Consider the following 26,276-nt stretch of genomic DNA (forward strand, 5'->3'; position numbering starts at 1 on the left):
AGATTTAAAAAAAAAAAAAAAAAAAAAATCCGTCAGTGGTGTTTAGACAGAGGTAATACGGCCTCCTTTATGCATCCACTGCCTGAAATGTTTTCTCTGCTTCTGTCTTCAGAGGCTTTGTGTTATTTCATGAGTTGAAAAACAGACGTGGCTTGAAGCTGTGTCTCAAGGAAGAAGAGTTTGGTAATTCATCGGTTTACAATGAGACACACAAAACACAGTTCCATTAGGAAGAGGCTTGGCCGGCCATGACCAACTCACCGCTGGGAGTCGCCAGGATTCCCCGCGGCAGCAGTTCCTTGCTGTCCACTCGCACCCTTGTGACTGGCTGGGAGGCAGCTGCTCTGCCAAGCTAGACCGGGTGGCGGTCTTGCCCGCGTTGCTTAGCGACGTCTGCGTAAGATTGGTGCGTATTTCCAGATGTTCAGCATCTGCGCTAACAGCGCCCACCTTCCTCGGCGTGAGGCACCCTAGGTGTCCCCAGGTGAAGTACCCTGAGCTGGCGGTCCCCACTCTGCACTTGGGGATCTGCCTTGAGCCATGAACCCTCCAAGGCTGCGCGCTCCCTGGGAGGGCGGGTTGGGGTGAGGCCCGGGACTAGGGGCGCGCGGTGCCCGGAGTGGGAGCCCCAGTGACGCACCAGTGACGTCGGCGGCGGCGGGCGGGATTTCCCGGCCCCTCCCGGCGCGGGAGGAGACCTGCTGCGGAGTGGGTGCTAGGGAGTGGGTGCGGCCAGCGTGGCGCAGCAGGCGAGGGTTGGGGGTCACCGTCTTGCACCCCGTGGGCCCACTGCGCAGACCCGAGGTCCCGCTTGCGGGTGGCTTTGCTGTGGCTTGGGCTGCGCGCCGCGCCCCCCTTCCTCCCCAGACGCGCAGGATCTTCTGTGGTCCGGGACCCCGCGGGTGGCGACGCGGGGCGCGCTTTCACTGAGCCCGGGGCTCGCGATGCCGCTTGGCCTGGCCACCCCCGTCGAGCGCCGCGCCGGGGACCCAGTCCGCGTCTGAGCAGCGCCGGCTGCGGTAAGTGGCGCCCGAGCCCCCCGGGAGGGCGCGGCGCCTCGTCGGGGAACCTCGACCCGGGCCCCGACAGCTCCGTGAGACCGTGGGCAAAAGCAAAAGTCTCAGAACTGAAGAGACATTCTAGCCCCTGGGTCTTCCCTGGAGGTGCCGCGGCGGCAAGCGTCACAAAGACCTGTGGTTCGTTGTGGTGGCGGCCGTTTGGTGCACGGCCGCGGGCACCTCCAGCCTGAGCCTCCCTAATGTCCACAGGTAGCCCGGGCCTCGGGGGACACTGCCGAATCCCCGGGGATCGAGGAGGGCCGAGGCTCCCACGGGACCCTTCTTCATTAGTGGGGCGTAGAGGTCCCTTATGGCCGGCCATGATCATAAAGGACGCCCCTTCGTCCCACCCACCCCCAACCCCGCCCCGTGCAGAGGACCACAGGAGATGGATGGCATGGCCACTGATCATTTTGTTTGGAGCAATGTTTTGGCGGTGGTTCGCAGACGCCCTCTGTTTCCCGACGCCGGGGCAACTGCCTCGGGTAGAGGGGAGAAGAGCGTGGTGACCTGGGCGAGTTTGTGCCCACCCTCTCGATGGCGACTGTCCCCGAAGCAGGTGCTGAAACGCTCTGCTGAGCTCACGGGGCATAGCTATGGGAGAGCGAGTTTTGCTTTAATTTTTAGTCTCCTGGGAAATAATGAGGCAAGATGCCAGTTATGGCTGCAAAAGGCTCCTTCATTTAGACTAGTCTCCTTCTTGTCGTGTATTTTGAGCTAAGATGTGAGTGAGGATACTTCCAAATGTGAAAGTTTGATCCAGTGATAGATAAATCCTGTCCTCGGTTCCCAGGCCTCGCGGGTCTGTAAAAGGCTGGCACCAGACAGGCTGGCATTTCAGCCAGAGCAAGTCTGCGAGGCTGTGCCGGGGTTTCGGTGAAAAAGCATTACTCCTGCCTCCGTCTGCTCCAAAGCGAGGTGTGATGCCCTCACAGCTGCAGCAAGGCACTCGGGCTGCGTGCAGGCTGGCTGGCTCTTCATTACTGGGGCACCACCGCCCTTTTCCTCATGTTGGCTTGCGACTAGGAAGGCAGCCACCTCCTTCTCTGGTCCTGTTAACCTGGGATTGACCACTTGGGGGTGGGGTGGGGGAGACCTGGTGCTTTCAGTCCTGAGAAACAAGACAAGGTGCTTGTAAACTGCACTTGGGGTTCTCCGGCCTGCTGAGAGGTGTTGATGAGAATGTGGAATCTACTGGGGTGCTTTGCTAGCCAAGGGACTCTCAGGTTGAGAGCTGTGGGGCCTGCAACCCTTGGGCCCCAGTCCTTTCCCCTTCTAATAAAACCTAGGGAGGAAGCAATGGAGGGATTGGGCAGGAAACTGCACAGGGAAGGGAGGGCCATCCTGACCAGTTCATGGCTGTCTGCCTAGCTACCTTCCCCTCTTTTCTTGGGAGGAAGTACCCAGAGGGGAGATTTCCCTTGTTCATTTCATAGTGTCTGAAGAATGGCCATCCCCAAAGCCCCCAAATCTCAAACACTCTTCAAAATTGTGGATTTTCAGATGGTGCAGGGCCCTTGCCTTTGACCTGTCTCGGGTTCACTAGACACCTGGGACCGAGAGGGGCTGTGTTTGCTTCTACCCAGAACACAGTCACACTCAGTACCTGTCAGGAGTGCAGCCCAGCAGCTGGCCAAAATCTGGGTCTCCTCACTGCCAGATCCCACTGCCACCTTTCTGACTTTGTCTCACTTTACTCTGCTTGACAAGAGGAGGGTGTTAACAGTATGCATTAGGAGCTTCCTTTGGGGGAAATTTGAAGCAATGTCTGATTTTTTTAAAATCTACATTCTGCTATCCAATCTCATGATTTTCTTTTCTTTTCTTCCTTTGCAACATCTTTATTACCTTTAGACAAATTCAAGCTTTGAGACTTTTAGTTTTGGGGTCACAGATACTCGTTGAGTTTTCTTAGACCAAACACTGAAGCATCTTAAATTCTCCAAAAACATCAACACTGGATATCACAGAGATTTTCACTTAAAGTCAGAGAAACCACATAAGTGTCACCGTAGGACCGTGCTGCTGGAAGGCTTTAAGTGGCTACCTAAAAACTAAGGATAGGAAACTGGAGGGAGGGGAAAACACAAATAGAGTGTCCACAGAGGGAACAAAGCAGAGGCAAGAAAAGCTCCTGAAAGATTCATGTGGAAGAATCGGGACATGTGTAAAGAGATCAGTGCACTAAGCTATGGGGCCATTGCGGCAGCAGCTGCTGAAGTCTCTGGCAGATAGGACTGTCTGAAAGCTGGTTTGCTTATTATAGGTGGGTTCTTGCTGCCCTCAAGGGTGCAGACACATAAGTAGTAGGGCAGACACAGTAAATCATGTGCCCTTGAGGTCTTGGGGTGTCTACAGGCAGATCCACAAAGACTGAGCCTATCAGAAGCAGGCAGGGCAGGAGCCCAAGTGGGCAGGCCTAGAGCTGAGGAGCTGGGTACATGATGAGAATAGCCTCAGTTGATCCTCATGTGACACTTGCTGGGTTGGGGGTTTGCAAAGCATCGTAGTTGGCAAGCGTTCTGGCAGTGCCCTCGGTGGGGGTGGGGACTTCAGTGAATGAAAGTATGTAGAGATGACAAGGGATATGACTGAGCCACGTGGAGAAGAGTGAGTGATTGAGGCTGGATGTGGCTCTTCCCAAAGATGAAGATATGTCCTTTTTTTCTCCTTAAAGTTCCCACTAAGAGGTTGGGTCAGCTGTCCCTCTTGGGATGTGTACTGAGGTTGTGAAGAGGCCTAAGAGGTAGGAGAAACAGTTTCATTGTCCTTTGAGGTCTGAGGGACTGCTTCTCCTCTGCACATGTGCATGCCATGCCCATGAGTTGTTAGCTGACGCTGACCATGCTTTTGTGTCCTTCTTCCCATTGGTTCCTCCTGGTGTTGTGTCTGAGACACAACTCCTAAGGCCTTTTCTTCAACCCCTCTAAGCTGTCCAAATAGGAGACTTGGCTTAGAAAACAGAAAAGGAGGATAGATCCACAGAAGAAGCAAAACGGGTTGACAGTGGTCCCACTGTTACCAGAAGCTCTTGGGAAGGTGAGGAGCAAATTCACAGAGGGGTCAGGCTCAGGAGGCAGAGCACTGGTGTGAGCACAGTGTGGGCACAGGCGCGGCCAGCCCCTGTATGGTAGCACAGCATGGATCACTCTGCAGGGGGCCACATGCCCCCAATGTGATTGTTACACTGCTCAAAGAAAATTGTGCATTTCTGCTAACCTACTACTGCTAAGGGCTGTGGTAGTCCAGGACTCTCCAACGCCTGGTATCTGGAGCTAACACATCCTTTTCTTATCTGTGTGGACAGTTGGACTTGCCCATTGTTTGTGTCCACTATAGAGTCTTTCCAGCCTGATTGAGAAGCCATTTTTGATGTCTTATACTACCTAAAAGTCCTATGCTGGTCCTTTCTGTAGCCCATTCCCCGTGGCATGCTAAGGGGAAGTGAGTTGATCACGTTCAGTCGTATTCAGCTATCATGGGGAAATCCTTTCCTCCTGGTACACAGCTATCTTGCCTCTTAGCGCCAGGGTATACACACCTCTGGGTACATACCCAGTGCTCCACCTGTGATTGTCTAGAAGAGGCAGCCTGCAGCCAAGCAAATACAGCCAAGTCCAGAAGGCATGTGTGGTGGAATTTGAGGGCAAGAGTGTTCTGGAGTAGACTGCCAGACTCTCTGACCCTCCAGGGCAAGGATGGAGATGGACCGTGTCTGAGAAGGGCGATGGGGAGTTGTAAGTGGAGAATTCAATGCCTTTAGTGACCTCAAGAGAAACAAATGAATGACAACGTCCTCTGAACTCTTTCTTGGCAGGGGAAGGTGTAGATTTATGAGCAGGACTCACTCAGTATCACAAACTTCTTCAGTTGAGTTTTACCTGAAGAGGAGATGCTGCCATCTTCTGGAGGCCCCGTGCCCCCACCATGTCCTCCCCTGTGGCAGTTCACCATGTCACTCCTTGCCTCTCTTCCTGCCTTTGTCTTCTGTGTGTGTCTTTTAGGACCTTTTTGCACACACTCAATGAACAGCCCAGTAAGCATGTCCAGTCTCTATCCTGGCATCCCAGATTCCTAGGGTTCACCTTTCTCCTACCATTGAAGGTACACACATAGTTACTGTGTACTGCTCTTAGTTCCTCAATCTGGACAGCTCAGTTGGCTTTTCTCACTGTACTTTATCAGTGCCAGGGATGATACAGCAGAAAAAAAGATGTAAGCAGTAGAGAGAAGCACATGGCTCCTGCCCAATGGATGTGCATTTGGGGGTTGGGGTTGTTCTCACATATAGGGTGAAGATTTCTCAAAGGAAAGAATTCAGCAGGAAAAAAAACACAGATAGTTTAAGCAAAAGTATATCTTATGAAAGAAAAATGATAGTACACTCCAGAGAAAGAGTAAAGTAGGCTAACCCAGATGGGTAGAGGCTAACCCAGATGGGTGGATGCAGCCCACTGGATCCTGTATTGTGGAGTGATGATCCTGTAGGGTATTTCTTTCCTGTAACCTCCTTGAAAAGCCCACAAGGGGAGTCAAGGCTATGTGGTTGATTTGGCTGATCTGGCTGACAAGGTGTGTGAGCCCTACCTCCCTCAAGGCTCTGCATCCATCCCTTTTGAAGTTCTGCACTTCGTTGGTTTAAGAAGCCAGCCTTCCCAGATACAGGTGGATGACCTTCCACCAGAGAAGAGGACGATTTTTAGGTCCAAGGTAGCCACAATCCCTGATAGAACCTCCTAATGAGCTCTCAAAGGGTGTCAAAACAATAATGCAAATGATATTATAATGAGGTGAAGGTCTCCTGAGAGTCCAGACCCTTTGTTAGTATTCATGTGAGAATTGGGAAATTGCCCCCTTGATATCCTAGTTTCTGATACAGAGGGAAGAATCTAGCTTCAGTCTCCAGGATGTTTAACCATAGACGGGTATTCTAACCATTTGGAGGCACAGCTAACTACTAAGGTTCAGCTGCCCTGTCCTTGGTCCCCTCACAGCTAACTCCCGGTCTGCCTAGTCTTACCATCACCCATAAGAAGCAAGAAACTCAAAAGTCAGGCTGCAGAGATGGCTCAGCAGTTAAGAGCACTGGCTGCTCTTCCAGAGGACTCAGGTTCAACTTCTAATGCACAACATGGTGGCTCTCGACTGTGTGTAACCACAGTTCCAGGGGACCCAACAGACACACCAGCAGGTAAAACAACAAATGCACATAAAATAAAAATAAATCATTTTTTAAAAACTCAGGTCATTTCAACAAAAAAATGAGCTTCTTGAGACATACTAGGTGCAAGAAACATGGGACAAGAAATATGCCCAGAGAGGGCATAGCAGGCTGGAGGAGGAGCCACATTACACATGGGACGTAGCTTCTCTTACTCTGAAATAAACTCTCTGCACTGGGGATCTGCAGAAGCACCGCTGTGCTGGTTTTCTGTCTCTATCACAGAAACCTGGCATGAACAAGAGGATTTACTAGGCTCTAGGTTTCAGAGGTGTCAGTCCATGGTGGCTCCATTGCCACAGCAGGAATTGGGGTGGCAAGCTACTTACCCCAGAGAAGAAGACCAAGGGGCTGAGAGTAATGTGTGCCCTTCAGAGGCATGTCTGCAGTGATCTACTGCCTGCAACTAGACCCTACCTCCCAAAATTGTGTATCACCAAGGCCTCTGCACATTAGCCTGCAGGGATGACTTTATATTCAGGTGCTAATCCTGGTCCAGACTAGGATGTAGGGTCCAGTGATTCTAGACAGCTAGATACCAAGTACCAAGAGAAACCCAGGGCCATGGTAGGAAGCATGGTGAACATCTTGGGAAAGCAGTGAGATGGAAGATGCTGCCAGCACATTCCTCATGGCACGTAGGTGCCTTTGTTTCTCAGAGCACTGGTCATTCCCTTCACCTTTCTACACTAGCTTTAAGAGCCAACACCTTGCAGCTCAGTCCATCTAGAGAGTCCATCTTCGATCCAGCAGCCAGTCCCACATCTAGCTCTGTAAACTTTGGGCTACATTTTGAAATACAACTTTAATTTCCACTCTGGTCATTCTAACTCAGTGGGTCTAGATTAGGAATCTGTATGTTTTGCAACCAGCAGGTCTGGAAAACTAAGCCAGATGGTTTCCACAGGCCCTTCCTCTGGAGTCTTATATCACCTATCTTGCCTGTGTCTCTCTGGGCTTCCATTTTCTACATGGCCTTACCTGTCCCTGCCATGCAGGACAGTTACCAGTGAGCACAGCATGGCACCACACCTAAAGAGCTCAGGTCTCCTCTCCAGTCCCAATTATAGATCCCTCTCCTGTCTTGAGTAGGGCAGGCCTTCTCTATAGGAGATCCAGCCATCACCCCTAACAACCACCCCTCCTCAGAGCTCTGGGACTCCCCAATACAGACTTTCCCACTATGGCTTCCTCTCACAGAAGCAGCAGTAGCTCTGTGGTGCTGAGCAGAGAGACCCAGACCCAAGTCACTACCAGACATTTGACCAGAACATGGCTCTGGAATGGTAAATGTTGATTGTCAACCTGATGGGTTCATGCCTAGAAGTTTAGTGACTATATCCCTTGTCTATAATGGGATTTCCAGAAGCAGTTACTCTATGGCACCACCGTATAATCAATCTCCTTTCATGGGTTCATTATTGGAGGGAGTAGAGCCACTTGGAGTGTGTCGCTTAGAGCTTTGGCCTTACCTTGGCCCTTTCCTGTGTCTGCTCTCTCTGTCTCCTGCCCACCATGATGTGAACAGAGCCCAGGGAAACTGAGGGATAAAAGAAATAATGCCTATCTAAGATGTTCTGTCAGGGACTGAGTCACAGAAGTGCTAAAGTAACAGATCTTAGTGGAGGAGAAGGAAGACTGCCTGCCTGGCTGCTCAGTGCAGCAGTATCTGCCACTGTCTACCAACTGGGGAGGTAGAATGTCCCCCTTTCAGAAAGACACTCGACAGTGGAGCCCTGGCACAGAAGCCAGACTCTGTCATCTGGTAGGGGATGGAATTTTCCCTGCTTGCCTCTGGCCCAGCCTAACATTGCCTGCTGCCCCTGTACTGCTTACAGAGACAGGTCACTGTAAGTAGACCTGCATTGCTTCAGATCTTCCCTGGGCTGTCAGCACCTTGAAGAAATAGCCGGGTCAGCTTGCACATCTTATTTCCTGGAAAATATCTAGGTCACTTGCAGACTTGTTTTGTGTGTCCCATTTACTCTCCACTACTGCTAAAATATTCTCTTCCATGCATGGAGTACTTGAGCAACATAAATGAGTCTTGTCTGCAAAGAAAACTACTGTGGGGAGCTCTTTGTACTGTGTGTAACAGGTGACTCATGGCGTTGCGTTGGCGGGTGGCAGCCGTCAGAGCCTGTGCTTCCTCACTCTCTTGAGGAGGTTGACTTCTGGTAGTCATTTTGGTGTGAGGCAGTCTTTGAATCCACAATGAAACTACACTAGTAGGTCTTTTCTTTCAGGATCAAGCAATTAACTTGGTCTTTGCTCTGGAAAGGAGGAGGAGACATGTGACAGCATCTGTCAGACCATGAATTTGTCAGTTTGTGTCATTGGTTCTGTTCCCCCCGATGGCATTTTGTTTTATTATCACTGTCTTGAAGCAAGAGAATGACAAAGAAAATGCAGAAAGATGGAATCTTGGTTGAGTCACATGAGTAACTGAAGATGGAAATAGAGTCTGTGGCAAGTATGTATGGCTCCTCATGTATTTCCCCACTGGAAAAGTGCCTTTTCTGAATATTCAAGCTACATCTGTTGGCCCATCAACCTATTCACAGCACAGTCTGCAAGCCATTCTGCAGCCACAGTGGGTAGTGTATATTTCAGAAGGAATGCATGTGGACAAAACCTTATCTCTGTCTATTCAACCCCTGACATGAATCAGCTTCATCCATTTGGTTGGCTAATGTGGAAAGTCCTTACTTAGAGGGGTTAGACATTGGTTTCTGGTCCATTAAACTAAAGTTTCCTCTTACTATTAATGTTGAGTTGAATTTGCTTAGATGGGAACCCTATGTGCCAGAGCTACTGGATCTGGGGCTCCTCTGGGATGCTTGGTTTGCATGTACAAGGCTTGAGAAGACACAGAGGAACATGTTGCTAAGCAAGAGAAGCCAGTCTGGCAAAACTGCAGACTGTGGTCCCCCTACATGGCATTTTAGAAGAGACAAAGCTACAGAGACAATAAAAGTATCAACTGGGGCCAACAAAAGAACTCAGTGGGTAGAGGTGCTTGCTGCTAAGCCTGGTGACCTGAGTTCTATCCCTAGGACACATGCAGAGGCAAAAGGAGAGAACTAACCTCACAGTTGTCCTCTGACTCCCTGTGTGCCATGGCACATGCATGGCCACATTTACACAACTTGCACACACAGTAACAAATACTTTTTAAGATTAATAACTACCTGGGGGAGTTGTAGAAAACAACGTACAGAGATTCTAAGGCCAAAAGTCTATTCTGTAGGATGCCATCCAAGTGGATACATGTGACACATTTGTACAGACAGGCCTACAGAACACTTACTAACAGTGAACCCTGGTGTAAACTTGTCAGTGTTGACTGTCACAAAGGCTTGGCTCTGGTGTGTAGTGCTGTTTGTGGGGGATCCTGGGGGAGGACCTCAAAGGTGTATAGGAACTCTGTGCTTTGTGCTCAGTCTTTCTGTGAATCCAAAACTGCTGTGTAACTAAGTGAAGCATGATGATACATTTATGCAACCCCAGACCTTAGGAAGTGAAGGCAAGAGGATCAATTAAGGCCAGCCTCAACTACATAGTGAATTTGATGGGTGACATGACATATTATCCCCATCTCCAAAAGAGGAGGAGGCAGTTGGGGTGTATCTCAGTTGTTAGAGTGCTTGCCTAGCCAACACAAAGCCTTAGGAATCAATCCCTGCCCTAGGCAGACCAGATATAGTAGCATATGCCTATGATTCAAGCACTTAGGAGGTAGAAACAGGAGGATCGGAAGTTCAAGTTTGTTCCTCGCTACACTGTGAGTTTGTGGCTAGACTAAAAATCTGTAATCTCTCTCTCTCTCTCTCTCTCTCTCTCTCTCTCTCAAAAAAGTCTGTGTTTTAAAAGAGCTAGGGAAGAAGCAAAAGAAGTCTGGGAAGATGAGATTGAAGAGCATCATCCCAGGGCAAAAAGAGAGAGCAGGGAAAGGATGCTGTTTGTGGATCCTCATGTAGGTGACAAGGTCTGTTTCCAAAGGACATGCCTCCATACTCTGTCCCTCTTCTAAAAGCCCAAATACCATCTATTAGCACTGCTTCTACAGCCTGGCGGCTGCCTACACCAACAAGTACCTCTCCTACTGGGTCCTAAGCAGATTCTTGCTTCTCCATGAATCCCCTTAGAGGCCAGCTGTCCCCAGGCTGCAGTCAGCCATGTGTTACAACTTTCCTAAGAGCAGCACCTCATTGCCAATCCTTTTCTGCTGTTTAGGATCCTGTTCTCAGTGGCACCATAAGCCAAGGCACATTGGAAGCTGATGAAGGAACCTGAGAACTGTGGTACAGACAGACAGCAGGCAAAGCTTTGCTATGCCCTGAGACACCTCACTGGAAGCAAGTGCAACAGGAAGTATACTTATAAAGGGCACAGTCCTCAAACTTTGGAACCAAGCCTATTAAAACAGCCTATGAAAAGAAAAAGATGGACTTTCCATGAATATGAAAATTAATGATTTGCCCTAAGAATACTTACAGGAAATCCATCCTTCATCAATAATAACAGGAGCTGGACTATGAAAGCATTGTTCTTTCTTCAATTAAAATTGCATGGAAAAGTCAAGACTACATTTCTCCACAAATGTCACTTCCCATTGTAAAAATAGCTTTTCTGTGGAGATGATGTCCTGTGAGACAGAACTTGACATAATCTCAAGTACCAGACTGTCTTTCTGGGTCTCCCATAGCTCAGGCTCTTCCTGGCTTGTTTGTTTCATCTGTGTCTGAACCCCAAAGACTTAAGTATCTCTCCCTCCCTCTCCAGCATTCAGAGAGTCTCTGTAGTTTTATGATTACATTTTTCAGATGTCTGTTTTATTTCTTTGCTGTATACTCAGGCACAGAATAAAAGCTCTCATCCCACCTTTCCCTCATCATCTTGGAGAGCCAAAGAGACAGTAACAATAGGGACATGAGGATTTCCCCCTTGCTATGCTGCTGGCTGGTAGGGAGAAAGAGTTGAAGTGGGTTGGCCTGATGCTGCTTTTGTTCTAAGGCTAATTTGGGGTCCCCAAACTGGTTGCCCCAGAGTGTGAGTCTGCTCTTAGATGCTAGCTAAGTGACCCTGCCCTCAGTTAATTGTGATTGGTAAATAAAGATGCCAATAGCCAATAGCCAGGCAGAAGAGACACAGGTGGGATTCATGGACTTTGGGTTAAAGAAGATCCTGAGGGAAAGAAGAACATGCAGAGGAGGAGAAAGAAGTGGCCATGGGTTAACAGAGAGGAGGGTGTGGCCCTTAGGGCTGACAATGGGAGCTAAGAGCAACCCAGATGAAACATAGTAAGTAGTAACTCGGGGTTATTGATAGGGAAATAGATAACAACATGGGGGGTAGGCAGCTAGCCAGCTCTGTGCTGCTTAAGGTTTATTGTAAATATAAAGGCAGTGAGTATTTTTTTTTTTATCTTGGAACTCAATGATCAAGGCAGGGTAGATTTGAATAGTTACTCGAACAGAAAGTGAGCTTGTCAGGACCCAATGGAGGTGGGAGTGACCAGGAAAACTGTCCTGGAGGTCATGAGAGTTGCGTAGGTGTCAATTAGACAAGAACAGAAAGGTGTCAACACAGTGAGTGACTTACAGAGTGTCCAGGATGGAGTCGGCTCATGGCAGCCCCCCTCAGCTGACTGAAACTAATGCTCCAGAAAAACACAAGAGGCAATGAATGATCCAAGAAGCCCCCAAAAAGCACAGGAAAGTATGTGGATTGTGAAGAGGTGCATCACAAGAGAAACCACCCAAACGAAGATGTATCTCCTGTCTGTTTTTTCCCAGTTTTCATGGCATTGCCCCAAGTTGGCCAGAAAGGGAGCTGCAGTGTGGAAAGCTGGTGTCACACTGTGAGTGAGGCCCACCTTTCTGGACGGAGGACTGAGACGTTTATGGTTCTTTCCTCTCCTTCTCTCACAGCTTTGCTCTGTCGTAAGCCTGGGATGAGATGGCAGCACTTCAGCACTAATAGCATTAAGAAAAGCCCTCTCTATACCACGAAGGAGACAAGAAAGGGGTTCCTATGATCCTGGAGAGAGGAATGTGGAAGAAGAGGACTGCTAGGTTCTTTCTGTTAACCACAGAATTACAGCCTCATCTCTGAATGTGTTTAGGTCAGGCTCTGAGATGCTAAATCCTTGAGAACCAAAGTCAGATCGATATTACCACTAAAATCTTGGCAGACCTCGGAATGTCACGTGCATGCAATTGCAAAGGCTTTGAAAACTAAACTGGAGTCAGAATCTAACCTAATAGAACACACACCTCTACATATCCCAAGAGTCAAAGGGGATATCACAAAGAAAATTCAAAAATACTTTGAATTCATATAAATTTATATGGGGTTCAGCTAAAGCTGTGCTAACAGGAACACTTATACCAGAGTTTGTTTTTGAAAAGAAGAAAGACCCTGAATCATTGACAGCCCTCCTCTTAATAAATGAACACATAAACAGATGGAGAGAAAATTCAACCCAAAGCTAGCAGAGGAAGAAAACAATAAACAGGAAAAAAACGCTGAAATTAAGGAACAAATACTTAAAAAGCAAAACAATAAAAGAAATCAAAGCAAATTCTTTGACAACATGTGTAACATTAGCCCTCTAGGCAGACTCAGACAAAGAAAATACACACTACCAATGTCATGCATGGAAAGGGAGGCATCGCTATAGATCCTACAGATATTAAAGGCAAATGTCAGGAAGAACTTGATGGGGTACAGGCAAGATGACTCTGTGGGAAAAGGCACTTACTGCCAAGTCTGATGACCTGACCTGAGTTCAGTTCCTACAATCAACATGGTGGAAAGAGAGAGCCAACTCCCACAGGCTGTCTTCTGACCTAATACAAACAAAAATGGCACTCCTGCCCCACCCCCAATAATTTTTAAGAGAGAATTATATGTTCATAAATTTGACAACTTTAAATGTCTGAATGCCATGGAAGATACACTCAAAGTTCATACAAGGACAAGTAGAAAAACCGAATGGTACGACTTCCACTAACAAATGTGAATTTGGAGTCAAAGATCTTTTAACAAAGAACATTCTAACAACACATGCATTTGTAGAAAAGTATTAACAGCCATTTAAGGGGAAAGGTATTCTAATTATATCCAAACATATTGAGATAATTTGACAACGAGGGCACATAGCTTTGAAAGGGAGGATTATTTTAATAACAAAGCCTGACAAAAACGTTGTATGAAAATACAAGATCAGTATCTGACATGAGCTGTTAGCACATCCTTGAAATCCTATGACTCAAGACAGGAAGATCAGGAGTTCAAGGCCAGTCTTAGCTATGTAGTGAGTTTGAGGCCAGTCTAAGCTACCTAAAATCCCATTCTCAGTTTCTGAGTTATCAGTCCATGATCAATCATCCCCTGTTTGGCAGAGCAAAACTCTTCACCTGGTAGCCAGAGAGAAAAAAAGAGGAAGAGATCAGGGCCTTACAATCCCTTTCAAGAACACACCTACTTCTACCTTCTAAAGTAACCCTTAGTTAAACAAGCTTTGACCCATGAGCTATTGGGAAATACTCTACTCCAAAGTACAGTACACTAAATGACCACGCAGAGTGTATTCACAGCTTAGATGTGAATGGCCAGGAACAGGGTATACACAGTTGGTCAACTCTAGTAATTCTGTGTGCCTGATTAGAGATGGGGAAAGCCAGAGATGGATCTGTAGAAGGAAGAATCGAGAGGCCAGAAGTAGGCGATGCTGCCTGAGAACCCTCCTCATTAGAGCGTACTGTCTTGTTTTCAGAGTCATCCCAACTGACAAGCACACTGGAGCACATGACAGCAAACAGTACACAAAACATCACAGACTGACTGTATTACATATCCAGAGGTCAGAAGTCCAAACAAAACATGTCGTCAGGAGCTGAAGGCAAGGCCTAGCCTGGCCGTCAGGAGCTGAAGGCAAGACCTAGCCTGGCCATGTTATCTTGAGAGGGTCTCAAAAAGTCTTTTACCTCTCTTCCCCCAGCTGGCGGAGGCTAAACAAACACAAACTTGGCTCTTATTCCCTTCAAAGCCATGGGTGGAGCATTTTCAAGTCTATCTCTGGCTCTCACCAAGTTCCACGTCTCCCTCTTTCACTTATAAAGACCCTGTGATCACATGAGGCCCAGTGGATAATCCACGACAACCTGCCTATCTTAATATCAGCTGGTCAACGGCACTAATCCCACCTGCTACTTTAATTCCTCAGTGTCACGTAACACAACATGTCCACAGAGTCCAGGGATTAGGACACTGGGGTTTGGAAAGCCATTATTGTGCCTCCATACCCTAGAAACCAGATAAGATATTGCATGTCAGCTACGTTGCCAGGCAACCTACTTACAGTAAAAATGGGCTCTGGTTGGTAAATAACATTCAGCCCTGGAGCAGCTGGAAAGGAGCCTCAAATACTGTATGTAGATATCACTTTGGGCTTCTTTGTCCTGTGTTTGTTTGGCATCTGTGTGAGAGTAGCTATTATTGGAGCTGGAGATGCCACAATGTAAATTGAATGACTGAGGCCCACGCTGTAAAATATACCAAAGTTCCCTGTCATAGTATTTAATTTGCACAGTGGTTCATGCTGGAGTTCTTGAGCAATCAGGCTCCCATGAGGAGGCTGAGGAAACAGTGTATCCTCTCAGATCCAGGTCTTGTCTGGGTGGGATGGCATCTGTTTTCCTGGAGTTCCCTTCAGGGGTGAGGATATTCAGGAGTGTCTAGGCAGCACGAACCGGACTCAGTGGACTATATTTAAAACAACAACAAAAAAAAAACAAAAAAACAAAAAAACAAACAAACAAAAAAACAGGCATGAGGTTGAGAGGTAGTGGGTGATGGGAGGTGAGTCTGAGAGGAGCTAGCGGGAGGAGTGGAAGTGAAGATCATGAAAATATATGGTATCCCTGTATGATAAATAAAAAAGTAAAATTTATATTTTTAAGAGCACTGTAGAAACTAAACATAGTAAAAGATAAACAATTGTTCAAAGTAACTCCTAAAGTCATGTGATCTGTTCTTTCCACTTTGCTGTATTTGAAACATGTCATACTAAAAATTAATAAAATAAATCCTTAGGTGTTGAAAACTGCTCACTCGAGCACTGTTTCTCTCTCTGTCTATGCCTCTTTCTGTCTCTCTGTCTATGTCTGTGTCTCTATCTCTATTCTCTTCCTCCTTCCCTCTTTCTTACTGAGACAAAGTATTACTTAGTAGCCCACAGCCTCAAACTCCTGTCCCCAGCCTCCCCAGCTGCTAAGATGACCAGTGTGTCCTCCACCCTTGGCGGCTGGGGGCTGTACCCCTGCCTTCTATGTTGTTTATAACTTCAGGTGGATGCACAGCTCCCTTCCCTTTCAATCCGGTGTCACAGCTAGTGTGACATCCCTTATTGGCCGCTCTCAGATATTTATTCAACGTATGGCAACCTTGTAGCAACTCAAATCCAGTTTATCCAAAAGCTGTGTTGGAAGAACCTTTGGTACAGACATCCTCCACTTGTGATGGGATGCATCCTAGCTGTGGCTAGGAGGAGAATGCACACACCCGTCAGTCACTGCTCAGCAGTATGGCACATGACCGTGTGACATTATTGCCTGAAACATTTAAAAACAAAACAAAGCCTCCACTGCTCCCTGGACGGTGGTTGGACGGTGGTTCTTGGGCTGTCAGTGTGTCACCTGGAAAGACTGTTAAACTGTGCCCTACTCCTCGGTTACTGCACCTGTTCAGTAAGTCAGAGCAGAGTAAGGAGTTTGCATTTGTAAGTGTTCTGGTTAGTAGTTTCAGAGAGTTCAGCCCAGTGGTCAGGAAAGCATGTCAGAACGGCTCAGTCCCTAGCCGTGAGAGAGCATGGCAGAAGCTGCGCACATCATGGACCAGAATGCTGAACATCTGCTTTCCCACCGTATCTTAAGGATTACTGCTGTTGCTGGCTCAGGGACTGGCTACTTGCATTTGTTTTGCCTGGGCACTAGGGACACAGAAGACAATAGAACAGGGCCTCTGGGGCTTGAGAGGTGGCTCAGCAGTTACGAGCACACCATATTTGTCCAAAAGGCCTTAGTTCCATTCCCAGCACCTACATCCTGTCTCATAAACCATCTGTAACTCTAGTTCCAGTGGATCTGATGCTCTCTTCTGGCCTCCACGGACACCAGGCACACATATGGGCACCTCCCTTAAAAATGAAACAAAGCCTTTGACTTTTAGTGGCTCCATGTCTGGTGATGGCCAAGCGGTAGATATTCAGTGACTTTACAGTATAACTACAATACCTTGTTTAGAAATTAACATATTTTCTTCCCTTGAGGCTGGGGACATTGCTTTTGAAAACATCATAGCAAAATGTAATGCCATTAAAATAATTTTCTCTGGCACAGCTAGAGATCAAAGGAGGCCAAATTCCCTCACTACCAAACACTTGTCGCAGTTTCAGAAATGGTGATGAGACCTGGGGAGATGGCACCACAGTTAAGAGGTTTACATGCACTCCCTGATCTTGCAGAGGACCTGGGTTTGTCCCCTACAGCAGTTCACAGCCATTTGTAACTCTATTTCCAAGGGACCCCGTGTCCTCTTCTGGACTCGTCCAGTTCCTGAACACATGTAGTCCATATTAACTCATGCAGGCAGACACACATACACATAATTTTTTCTAAATGGTAACTTATGATCCCTCTGCCACAGCTTCTCAAGTACTGAGATTACAGGCTGGCATGACTAGCTCACCTTTTGTCCTAGGAATAAATTACAAAACCTTTGACTTTTAGTGGCTCCTTGTCCAGTGATGGCTAAGTGATAGATTATTAAGTGACTTCATAGTATAACTACTATACCTTGCTTTTAACAAATTAACATATTTTCTTCCCTTGAGGCTGAGGACAATTTTACTTTATGTGGAGTGTTGCCTGCACATATGTGTGCCATATGCATGATTGATACCTGCAGAGGCCAGAAGAGGACATCAGATCCCCTGGAACTAGACTTATGGCCTGTTGTGAGTAGCAATGTGGGTGTTGAGAACTTAACCCAGGTCCTCTGTAAGTGCAGCCAGTGCTCTTAACCTCTGAATCACTCACACACACACACACACACACACACACACACACACACACACACACACACACATGGTAAGAAAAAAACATGATGTATGGAGATACCACAGTAAAACCTATTCATCTGTACAATTGATAGCTGCCAGTTATTATAATAAAAAAAAAAACTCTGCAAACTCTTTCTGCTTAGCATGCTAGGTTGGCACACTAGATTGGCAAGAGAAAAGGTAGGGAAGCTGGGCACATAGGCTGTGGAGTTGCTGGGCAAGGCTCAGGTTGGCCTTGTCTTGAAGTTGTGTCCCAGTCTATTTCATGTCAATCTTGAAGTGTCTCTTCATCCTTCAGTTCATTGTCATCCCCCAAGAATGGTATGAGAGCCCCTAAGCTTCCACACAAAGCCACTGATCTTGGGAAGGACAATTGAGGGAGGCCACGAAGACTCTGAGGACCATGGACATCTGCTTGTCTTTTCAGGGGAACCTCATAGCAGGACCCTGAACCAGCCTTTCTTCTAACAGCCAACTTCTGCTGCTGCAGTGTCCCCTGCCTGGACCTGTCCCTGTACCACCCCTCAGCAGGTAAGAATGGATGTCTACAGAGCAGAGAAAAGTGAGACTCAGGGAACAGGGTCCTGTGGTGGCAGAAGTTCCTGACATCATCAATTCAGTCCTAGTCTCCCTCTTCTCCCATAGCAGACTTAGGGACACTATTATTCAAGGCAGATGGAAGGAAGGTCTGACGACACCCACCATTCTGAAAATCCTTTCCCTGTCCTGAGTCAGGTCATTCAACAGCACTGGGATGAAACTGTCTCACCCTGGCTTCCATCCTAAGTTGGCCCTTGCTGAGTTAGGAGCCACTGATGCAGCCTGCCAGAAGTCCCTACATGACCCGTCAGTCTAAATGTGCCCATGCACCCAGGGAGCCTGACATCAAGGCCCCCAGGGTGGCCCTGGACAGTTGACTCAGTCTTCCTTTAACCTCACCTTCCTGGAGGCCAAGCACCCACTAGTGTCCCCTGGCGCCATCATGGATATCTAGCTTTGTCACCTCCCCTGTTGTGGAAAGATGTTCTCTCAGCATGACAGTCATTGCTTTCTTCATCGGAGTAACTGTAACTACTCAGAAGACTGCATCGCCCTCATGGGAGGAGGGGAAGGAGAGGGAGGTGGTCATCAGACCATACCTGAGCTTCACCCACTCTTTCCTGAGGCTGAATGGATTCTGCCCCAGCTGTTTGGTCTCTGAGGCACTAGAGGAGTTAGGAATGGAAGACTGACTGCGGAGGGACTCTAGCTGCCTCTGTGGGCAAGTCGCCATCCATGTTGGCATGGAATTGTTCAGTGATATGGCTCTTCTGATGTCACCAGGCACCCAGTAAGCAACCCCTCACTCATGCTCTGTAAGAAAGCCCAATAAATATATTGGGTCACCAAACTAGACTGTAGAGGGCACCTTACTTTGTCCTGTGTTGGGGGACATACTGTCTCTCCAAAAAAAGCTCATGTCCCACCCCTGTTTGTCTCTAGTCTGTTTCTTCTTAGGCACCCACACAGGTATTATAGAAGCAGCCAGTGGGTTCCGAAAAGCAGGGATGTCATTCAGGTGAAACCTAAATGGCATGTGGCTACGTTTTGGACAACTCCGAAGCCTCCCTCTTGGTCTCCCTTCAAAAGCTCTTCTGTCGCTGGGCGGTGGTGGTGCACACCTTTAATCCCAGCACTTGGGAGGCAGAGGCAGGCGGATTTCTGAGTTCGAGGCCAGCCTGGTCTACAGAGTGAGTTCCAGGACAGCCAGGGTTATACAGAGAAACCCTGTCTCGAAAAACCAAAATAAATAAATAAATAAAATAAAATAAAATAAAAAAGCTCTTCTGTCTCTAGCTCTAGTTGGCTAAAACTGTTTCCTTCCATATTTCTAGCCCTCCAGAATGGCTTGCCCACCGCTCTGTCAGCTCCTCTTTGTCCTCACTCTCAGGCTAGGCAAAGTATGGATTCCCCTCCACCTCCCACAGGGGTGCATTGGTCCTGGAGGAGCAGAAGAAACCAAGGCTGGGGATGGATGAGTGAGGGACTCACTGGAATTCAAACCCCCAGTTACTTGTGACTCTTCTTTTTTTGCTGGGCAAAGGTTTCCAAGCAAGATATGAACCCACACTTGCTGAACTCTGATTTGACCAGCTGATCTAACTAATACCAAGAAAACCTTTTCTTAAAAAAAAAAAAAAATGCACATGAGCAAATGCCACTGCATGGTGCTGCAGACCCTCAGTGCTCCCCACACTCTCTCCCCAAGGGTAGTGGCCACTTAGTGCTCAGAACCTTGGCCCCTGCCTAACTCTGTACCTAGAGAGCCACTGTCCTTTACATTCGTGTTTGCCTGACTTCAGCCTCATATGGTGATTACCACTAGTCTCCCTCAAACCGTTTCTCCTTGCAATGGTAGCAGGGTCTCCCTCAGGGGACAGTCAGCACAATAATGAGTGTTGTGTAGATGTGGGTGGGAGAGCAAGAAGACTTCCTTCCTCTCTTTCTAAAAGAACAAATCTGGGTGTGGATTAAGAAGCATCAGGTGGGGGGAGGTAGGAGGAGTATGATGGGGCCCATGTTCCCCTGGGACAGCAGTACCCCAATCTTTACCCTGTTGTTCTTTGCAGAGAGCACAGGAATGAAGGAAGGCATGTCTAATAACAGCACCACCAGCATCTCCCAGGCCAGGAAAGCTGTAGAGCAGCTGAAGATGGAAGCCTGCATGGACAGGGTGAAGGTAAGCTCACTTGGCATGTTCCTCCCGGTTCCAGAGTGGCCTTGTGAGTATCAGTCCCCCAACAGGGGAACAGTCTTGTGGGTGTATGCTTGTTCCAAAGCCCTGAACCTGCCCAGGGGCTCCCATGATGCAGTACACACATAGTGTATGTGTGAATTCCATGAGAAGGCACCAAAAATAGACTATCCTTCTGGTCAGCCATATGTAACTGTAGACATACAATAACAGTTGGAGAGCTGGACCCTAAGATCAATCACACTGTTTCTCCCTGGTGCAGTGATAGAGGTTAGACAACAATAGGTTTTTGGATAAACACCGCTGGGGCTGACACATTGAATGAAGCTTGTGTATTAAATGCTCCCTGCAGGGAGGTAAAGGGATGTGTCTGCCACCACCATGGGTGTTTGAGGTCCTTTCCTATTGGAATTACTGCAAGGAGATGGAGCCTTGGTTTCCACAGATGCCATGTAGACTGATGAACATAGAGACAAGTTGAAGGCTTGGCAGTATGTGGCTCTAAGATGCAGCCAGTTTATGGCTATGCTAAGGTTAGGACACCCTTCCCCCCAGGAATGATGTCAGGGAACTGACCGAGCCTGTGGTCTTCAAGGACCAAACCCAAGGGCCTTGCTCAAGAATCTGGTGTATGGGTTACTGTCCCCCTGGCTATGACAGCATACCGGATGAGAGCAGCTCAAGGGAGGAAAGGTTTCTTCTGGCTCAGAGTTGGAAGGTACAATCGTCACAGTGGGGAGACATGGTCTGAGAGAGGCTCCAGCTGGGCGGGGCACGAGGTGGTGGGTCACAGGGCATCCAGTCAGGAAGCAGAAGGGTGAGCGCTGGTATTCAGCCTATTTTGTCCTTTTAATTTAGCCCAGGATCCCAGTCTGTAGGCTGGCACACTGGTTCCTTGGTTAAACCTCTCTGGAAATTTCCAGAGGTGTATCTCTTAGGTGATTCCCAAGCCCAGTCAAATCACAGTGACATAAGCCATCATCATTACATTGGGGTTCAAATTCCCAAAGCCCTCAAGGCTTCCCCTCCCACAGAGCAGAGATTTTCAACCTGTGAACCTTTACCGCTTAGCAAACCTCTATCTCCCGAAATATTTACACTACAATTCATGACAGTAGCAAAAATATAGTTATGAAGTTGCAACTAAAATAATTTTATGGTTGGTGGTTACCACAACATGAGGAACGCGTATTAAATGGTTACAGCATTAGGAAGGCTGAGAGCCACTGCAGTGGAAGGTGGCTCAGCAGCCCCAGCTCTCCGTTTGCAAGCAGGGTGACTCGTTCCCCTGCGGCTCATGGCATGCATTATCCTAGGGGACAGGAAATGTACACAGAACTTGATGTACAAATATACGGGACAAGGAAGGAGTATAGGGCTGTGCATGTTGGTATAAATAGAGCTGTCATTTGTACACAAGCATCTTATATGTGCTGATACCAGCAATGTTGTCATCTGGATCTCGTGTCCCCCCAAAGGCCCAGTGTGGAAGGTTTGGACTTCAGTGTAGTGCTACTGGAAGGGTTAGGAGCTCAGACAGGGTCTACTGGGAGGTCTTAGCTCACTGGGGGTTCTGGAACTCTAGTCTATTCTTTTTTAGAATTTTAATTATCATCATCATCATTGAGTATGTGTCTGTATGTGTGTGTAAGTCAGAGGACAACTTTGTATAGTCAGTTCTTTCCTCCCTTTTACATGGATTCTGGGGCTCTAGCTCAGGGTCAGGCTTGCACCTCAACATCTTTACCTACCAATCCATCTTAGTGGTCCAATGGTCTCTTCTTTTTGTGGCTGGTTTGTTTTAGTTTATTTTCAAACATAGTCTCGCTATGCATCCTACAGTGGCTTTGAGTTCACTCTGTATCCCTGGTTGACCTTGAACTCACAGTGAGCTTCCAGCCTCATCCTGTCCAAGTGCTGCCATTGTAAGCATACACCACTATGCCCACCTTCATCTCTTCTCTTCTGGGTCATGGCCACAAGGTAAATGGCTTTGCTCTGCCAGGTGCTGCCATGATGAGGTGCTGTCCCCCCCAAAACTGAATTGTTTGCCTCAGTGTGTTAAAGAAACTGCCAACCACAAATAACCAATCAGATATCAGTCCTTGGAAGACAAGCCAGGGGAGGAGTGAGGTCAGCACCCAGAGAAAAATTGGAAACAGGGGTTCCTGAGACTGAATGAGACTTCAGAGGTACGCTCCAGACAGGCATCGCCAAGCTGTGTAAAGACAGGAAACTTCTGCCAGGGGAGGACACGGTGAGAACATCGCTGAGCAAGACCCTACTCAGCAGAGCTGTAGCTTCAGTGTGAGCAGATGTCTCCACCATAGTGAGCAGAGATGTGAGCTGGCTTCAGGCCAGCAAGTGGATTTGGAAAAAGCCACCTGCTGAGATGCTGGGGAGAGGATGCTGTGCGTACAAGCACAGATCACAGAGCCGTAATGAATGGCAGGCATTTGAGGTGAATGGCCTGTAGCTGTAGAACTGCTTGTCAGGGACAGGGAGGTGGCTGCAGCTGTGAGCTGGGCAGAAAACTGAGGCGGTAGGAGAGAGCACACCAAGAAAGCAAATAGAGAGTGGGAAGGAAGCTTGGAGCACTAAGCATAGAGAAACAAGCCTAGACATGCACCAAGCCAGAGAACTAGGGGATAGTGAGCATACATTAGGATGCTTGCCAGGCCAGAGGGAGACATTCTGTGGCAACAGATCATTTCCAGCCATAGATGAAGTTGCAGAGACTGTGTGTCCCCATGGAGTCTTTGGGGTACTCGTGGACTCTAATGGGAGGAGAACCATAAATCATGCTGGAGGCGTTAGTGTTGCTGCTGTAGGGGCTCTGTGGAGGAAGGAGCTAATTCTAGCTTGGGTGATGTCAGGACATTGTGGAGTGGGCCAGAAACTGGCCTGTGGGGTTCAGAAACAGTGCAGAGATCTCAGGAAGGAGATAGTCCCCAGCTGTCGGAGGAGAAGGTGCTCCAGTATGCCTGTATCAGCAGACCTACGTTTGCAAACATGCTTCGGTCTTGAGTTTTAGCCTTCTTGTTGTTATTGTTATTGTTGTTGTTGTTGCTGCTGCTGCTGCTGCTATTGTTGTTGCAGTTTTTGGAGATAGGATAGCCTAGGCTGGCCTCGAACTGAATATGTAAACAAGAATGACTTTAATCATCTGATCCTCCTGCCTCCATCCCCCAAATGCTAGGGTGACAGGCATGCATAACCTTGCATTGGTTTGTTGTGGTAAAAATACATGGAACACATAATTTCCCATTTAAACCACATTTAAATAAATTTCAATTTTGAGGCTCGCTGATGTTTGCAGTATCATTAGCTACCATCTTTGATTTCCAAGAACTACATCTTCCCATTCTCCCCTGCCTCCAGCCCTAGAACTCTCATGCTGACACCACTGAGACCATAACTGTAGTAGAGATCTCATCTAAGTGGAAACAGGTAATGCCCACCCATTGTTTACCTAGCACAACATCCTTGGAGTTCACTCATGCCTCCATCGTCAGCACTTCATCCTCTTCAATGGCTGAATGTTACAATCTGTATGTCCAATATACAGAAACACAAACAGAGAAAAAGGCACATGCACACACAGAGTGTTTGAACCAATATCAATTTTCTTTATGAAAAGTGGTCCCAAGACAGGCACACACTTTCACTCACTGAATATTTCTGAGGCCTGTGCCCTACTCATTGCTATCCTCGGGCCATATTATGTCCAGGTCAGCCCAGATGCTACGGTGCAATAGATACGGTACAGGCAATAGATCATTTACAAAGAGCAAAGGTGGTCTTTTCAGCAAGTAGTATTGGAATAGATGAACTCTACTTACCAAAAGAAGAAGAAGAAGATGAAGGAGAAGAAGAAGAAGAAGAAGAAGAAGAAGAAGAAGAAGAAGAAGAAGAAGAAGAAGAAGAAGAAGAAGAAGAAGAAGAATCTAGACACAGACATCAACTGAAAATGAGTCATAGGCAGAAACATGAAGACACAAAGAAATCTGATTGACCTTGGATTTGATTGTTTCGATATAACTAACAAAACACAAGCCAGCCTGATAAGCCATACTTCATTAGGACTTGAAGCTTCTTGAAACATTACAGGCAGGCTTCAGGAGAAGGCAGTGTGTGCAAAATACATATCTGATAAAAAGACATGTCCAAAATACACAAAGAGCTCTTAAAAACTAATCATTAGAAAACAATCACATTTTTAAACAGGCAAAACTCGGCAGGGTACCACACACCTATATCCCTAGGCATGGGAAGTGGAAGCAGAAGGATCATGAGACCAATATTACCATCTGATACATAGTGAGTTAAGGGCTAGCCTTGGCTACGTGAGTCTCTCTCTCTCATACATACAAAAGGTATGAAGATGATATAAAAATGGTAAACTATGGAATGGGGAGATAGCTCAGTTAGTGAATTGCTTGCTTTATGAGCACAGGACCCAAGCTCAATCCCCAGAACCCCTGTTAGTAAAAAATAATAATATTGAAATAAAACATTTTTAAAAATCTATGCATGTAAGTGAGTACTTGTAATTCCAGCACAGGAGACAAGAGAGAAGGGTTCCTAAGGCTCACTGGCAGGACAGACTATCATACTTGGCAAACTCCAGGCCAATGAAAGACCCTGTTTTTAATGAAAAAGACAAAATGCTGCCAAGGAACAATATCTCTTGGCTGCCACAAACACACATATGTATGAGCATTACTACATACACGTACACTCACAGAAGAGATTACCCTAGACAACAGTAGTCATGAACACCGCACCCTTCACCGCATAAACACTTTACGGCAGCAGGAATGGGAATTGACACAGGAAGCTCTTAAAACTGCCCCTGAACATCATGTTCCAGCTTGATTGGCAATGACCACATAGGCTGTGTGGTGAATGCTTGCTCATCAGATAATGGTTTTGGAAGGCTGTAGAAAATTGGAGCAGCAGATCCCCATGGGAGGAAGTAGGCCACTGGATCCTTGTCCACTACCAGAGGAAGAAACCTGCCCATCACAGGTTCCTGCATCATCATGTTCAGCTCAAGAGCTTGGGGCCAAGTGACCATGGACTGAGCCCTCTGGCTAAGAGCCAAAATAAGCCTTTCTTCTTCAGATTGTCTGTGTCAGGCATTCTGTCACAGTACAGGCAACTAAACAAGAGAAAGTGACTTGAGAATGCCAATATATGGATAAGATTATGCTACTTTTAATAAATACTTAAAAGGGTACAAAAGAAGATTTGAGTGGCAGAATGCCTTGTTCTAGAATAGGTAATCAGTGTTGAAATATATTCTAAATTAATACATTATAGGAGAAATTCTATTTTGGATTTAGAGTTAAAATTATCTGAAAGTTCAATCAGACAGAAAATGTGAGAATGCCTAGGAAGTTTTTTTTTTTTTAAGTAATATGTTTGAGAAGGAAAATATGCAGGTGTTTCCTACCTCTGGAAGTATATAAGTCAGAATGCATATGGATTTCTGACTTTGTTCAGCAATGACCGATCAATTGAATAGAATAAGAAGTCTCAAAATCAGACCCAGCATATCCCCAGAATCCCATGGTCCAGATGGCATCTTTATATAAGTGGGGATAAGATCTTACCAGACTTGTTAGAACATTGTTGATAAATGTTTCTGGCACTCAGGAATGTAAACAAAGATGACTACTAACTAATATATCCAAATAATGGCAGAGAAACTGGATCCCTCTGCTCAGGCTATCAGACTACAGAATGGGTGGCTGAACAACAAAATATTTTAGAGGTTTATTTTACTCATTTATGTGTGTGTGTATATACATGTGTGTGTGTGCATGTGCAAATGGCAGACACCATGGATGTATATACCTCTACAGCACAGAGGCCACAGAGCACAGCACAATATCCTCCTCTGTATTTTTCCACATCTGTCCCTGAGTTCAGGAAAGCCAGCAAATCCCAGCCATCCTCCTGTCTCTACCCTGCTCAGTGCTGGGGCTACTACAGTTTTCAAGGATGTGGGTGCTTCAATCCTGGGTCCCAACTCCTTCAAAGCAAGCATTTTAACCATTGAGCTAGCTCTCCAGCACCTTAAACAACAGATCTCTCTCTCTCTCTCTCTCTCTCTCTCTCTCTCTCTCT

The 26,276-nt window shown here is 47.1% G+C and overlaps 1 protein-coding gene across 2 annotated transcripts in view; it reads left to right on the forward strand.

Moving 5' to 3' along the window:
- The first annotated feature begins 323 nt into the window (after positions 1-323).
- Gng4 (G protein subunit gamma 4) overlaps positions 324-26,276 on the forward strand; it is a 37,944-nt gene continuing 11,991 nt past the window's right edge. The window contains exons 1-3 of one of the 2 annotated variants that reach the window (XM_031359056.1): positions 324-484; positions 17,835-17,938; positions 20,017-20,126. In XM_031359056.1, coding sequence (XP_031214916.1) covers positions 20,028-20,126 — 99 coding nt within the window. In that variant the 5' untranslated portion in view covers positions 324-484; positions 17,835-17,938; positions 20,017-20,027. Of the gene's footprint in view, positions 485-672; positions 1,020-17,834; positions 17,939-20,016; positions 20,127-26,276 lie in introns of those variants that run through there. The other variant, XM_031359055.1, reaches the window with a different exon arrangement.

This window comes from Mastomys coucha, unplaced genomic scaffold (assembly GCF_008632895.1).
Source record: "Mastomys coucha isolate ucsf_1 unplaced genomic scaffold, UCSF_Mcou_1 pScaffold7, whole genome shotgun sequence".
NCBI lineage: Eukaryota > Metazoa > Chordata > Mammalia > Rodentia > Muridae > Mastomys > Mastomys coucha.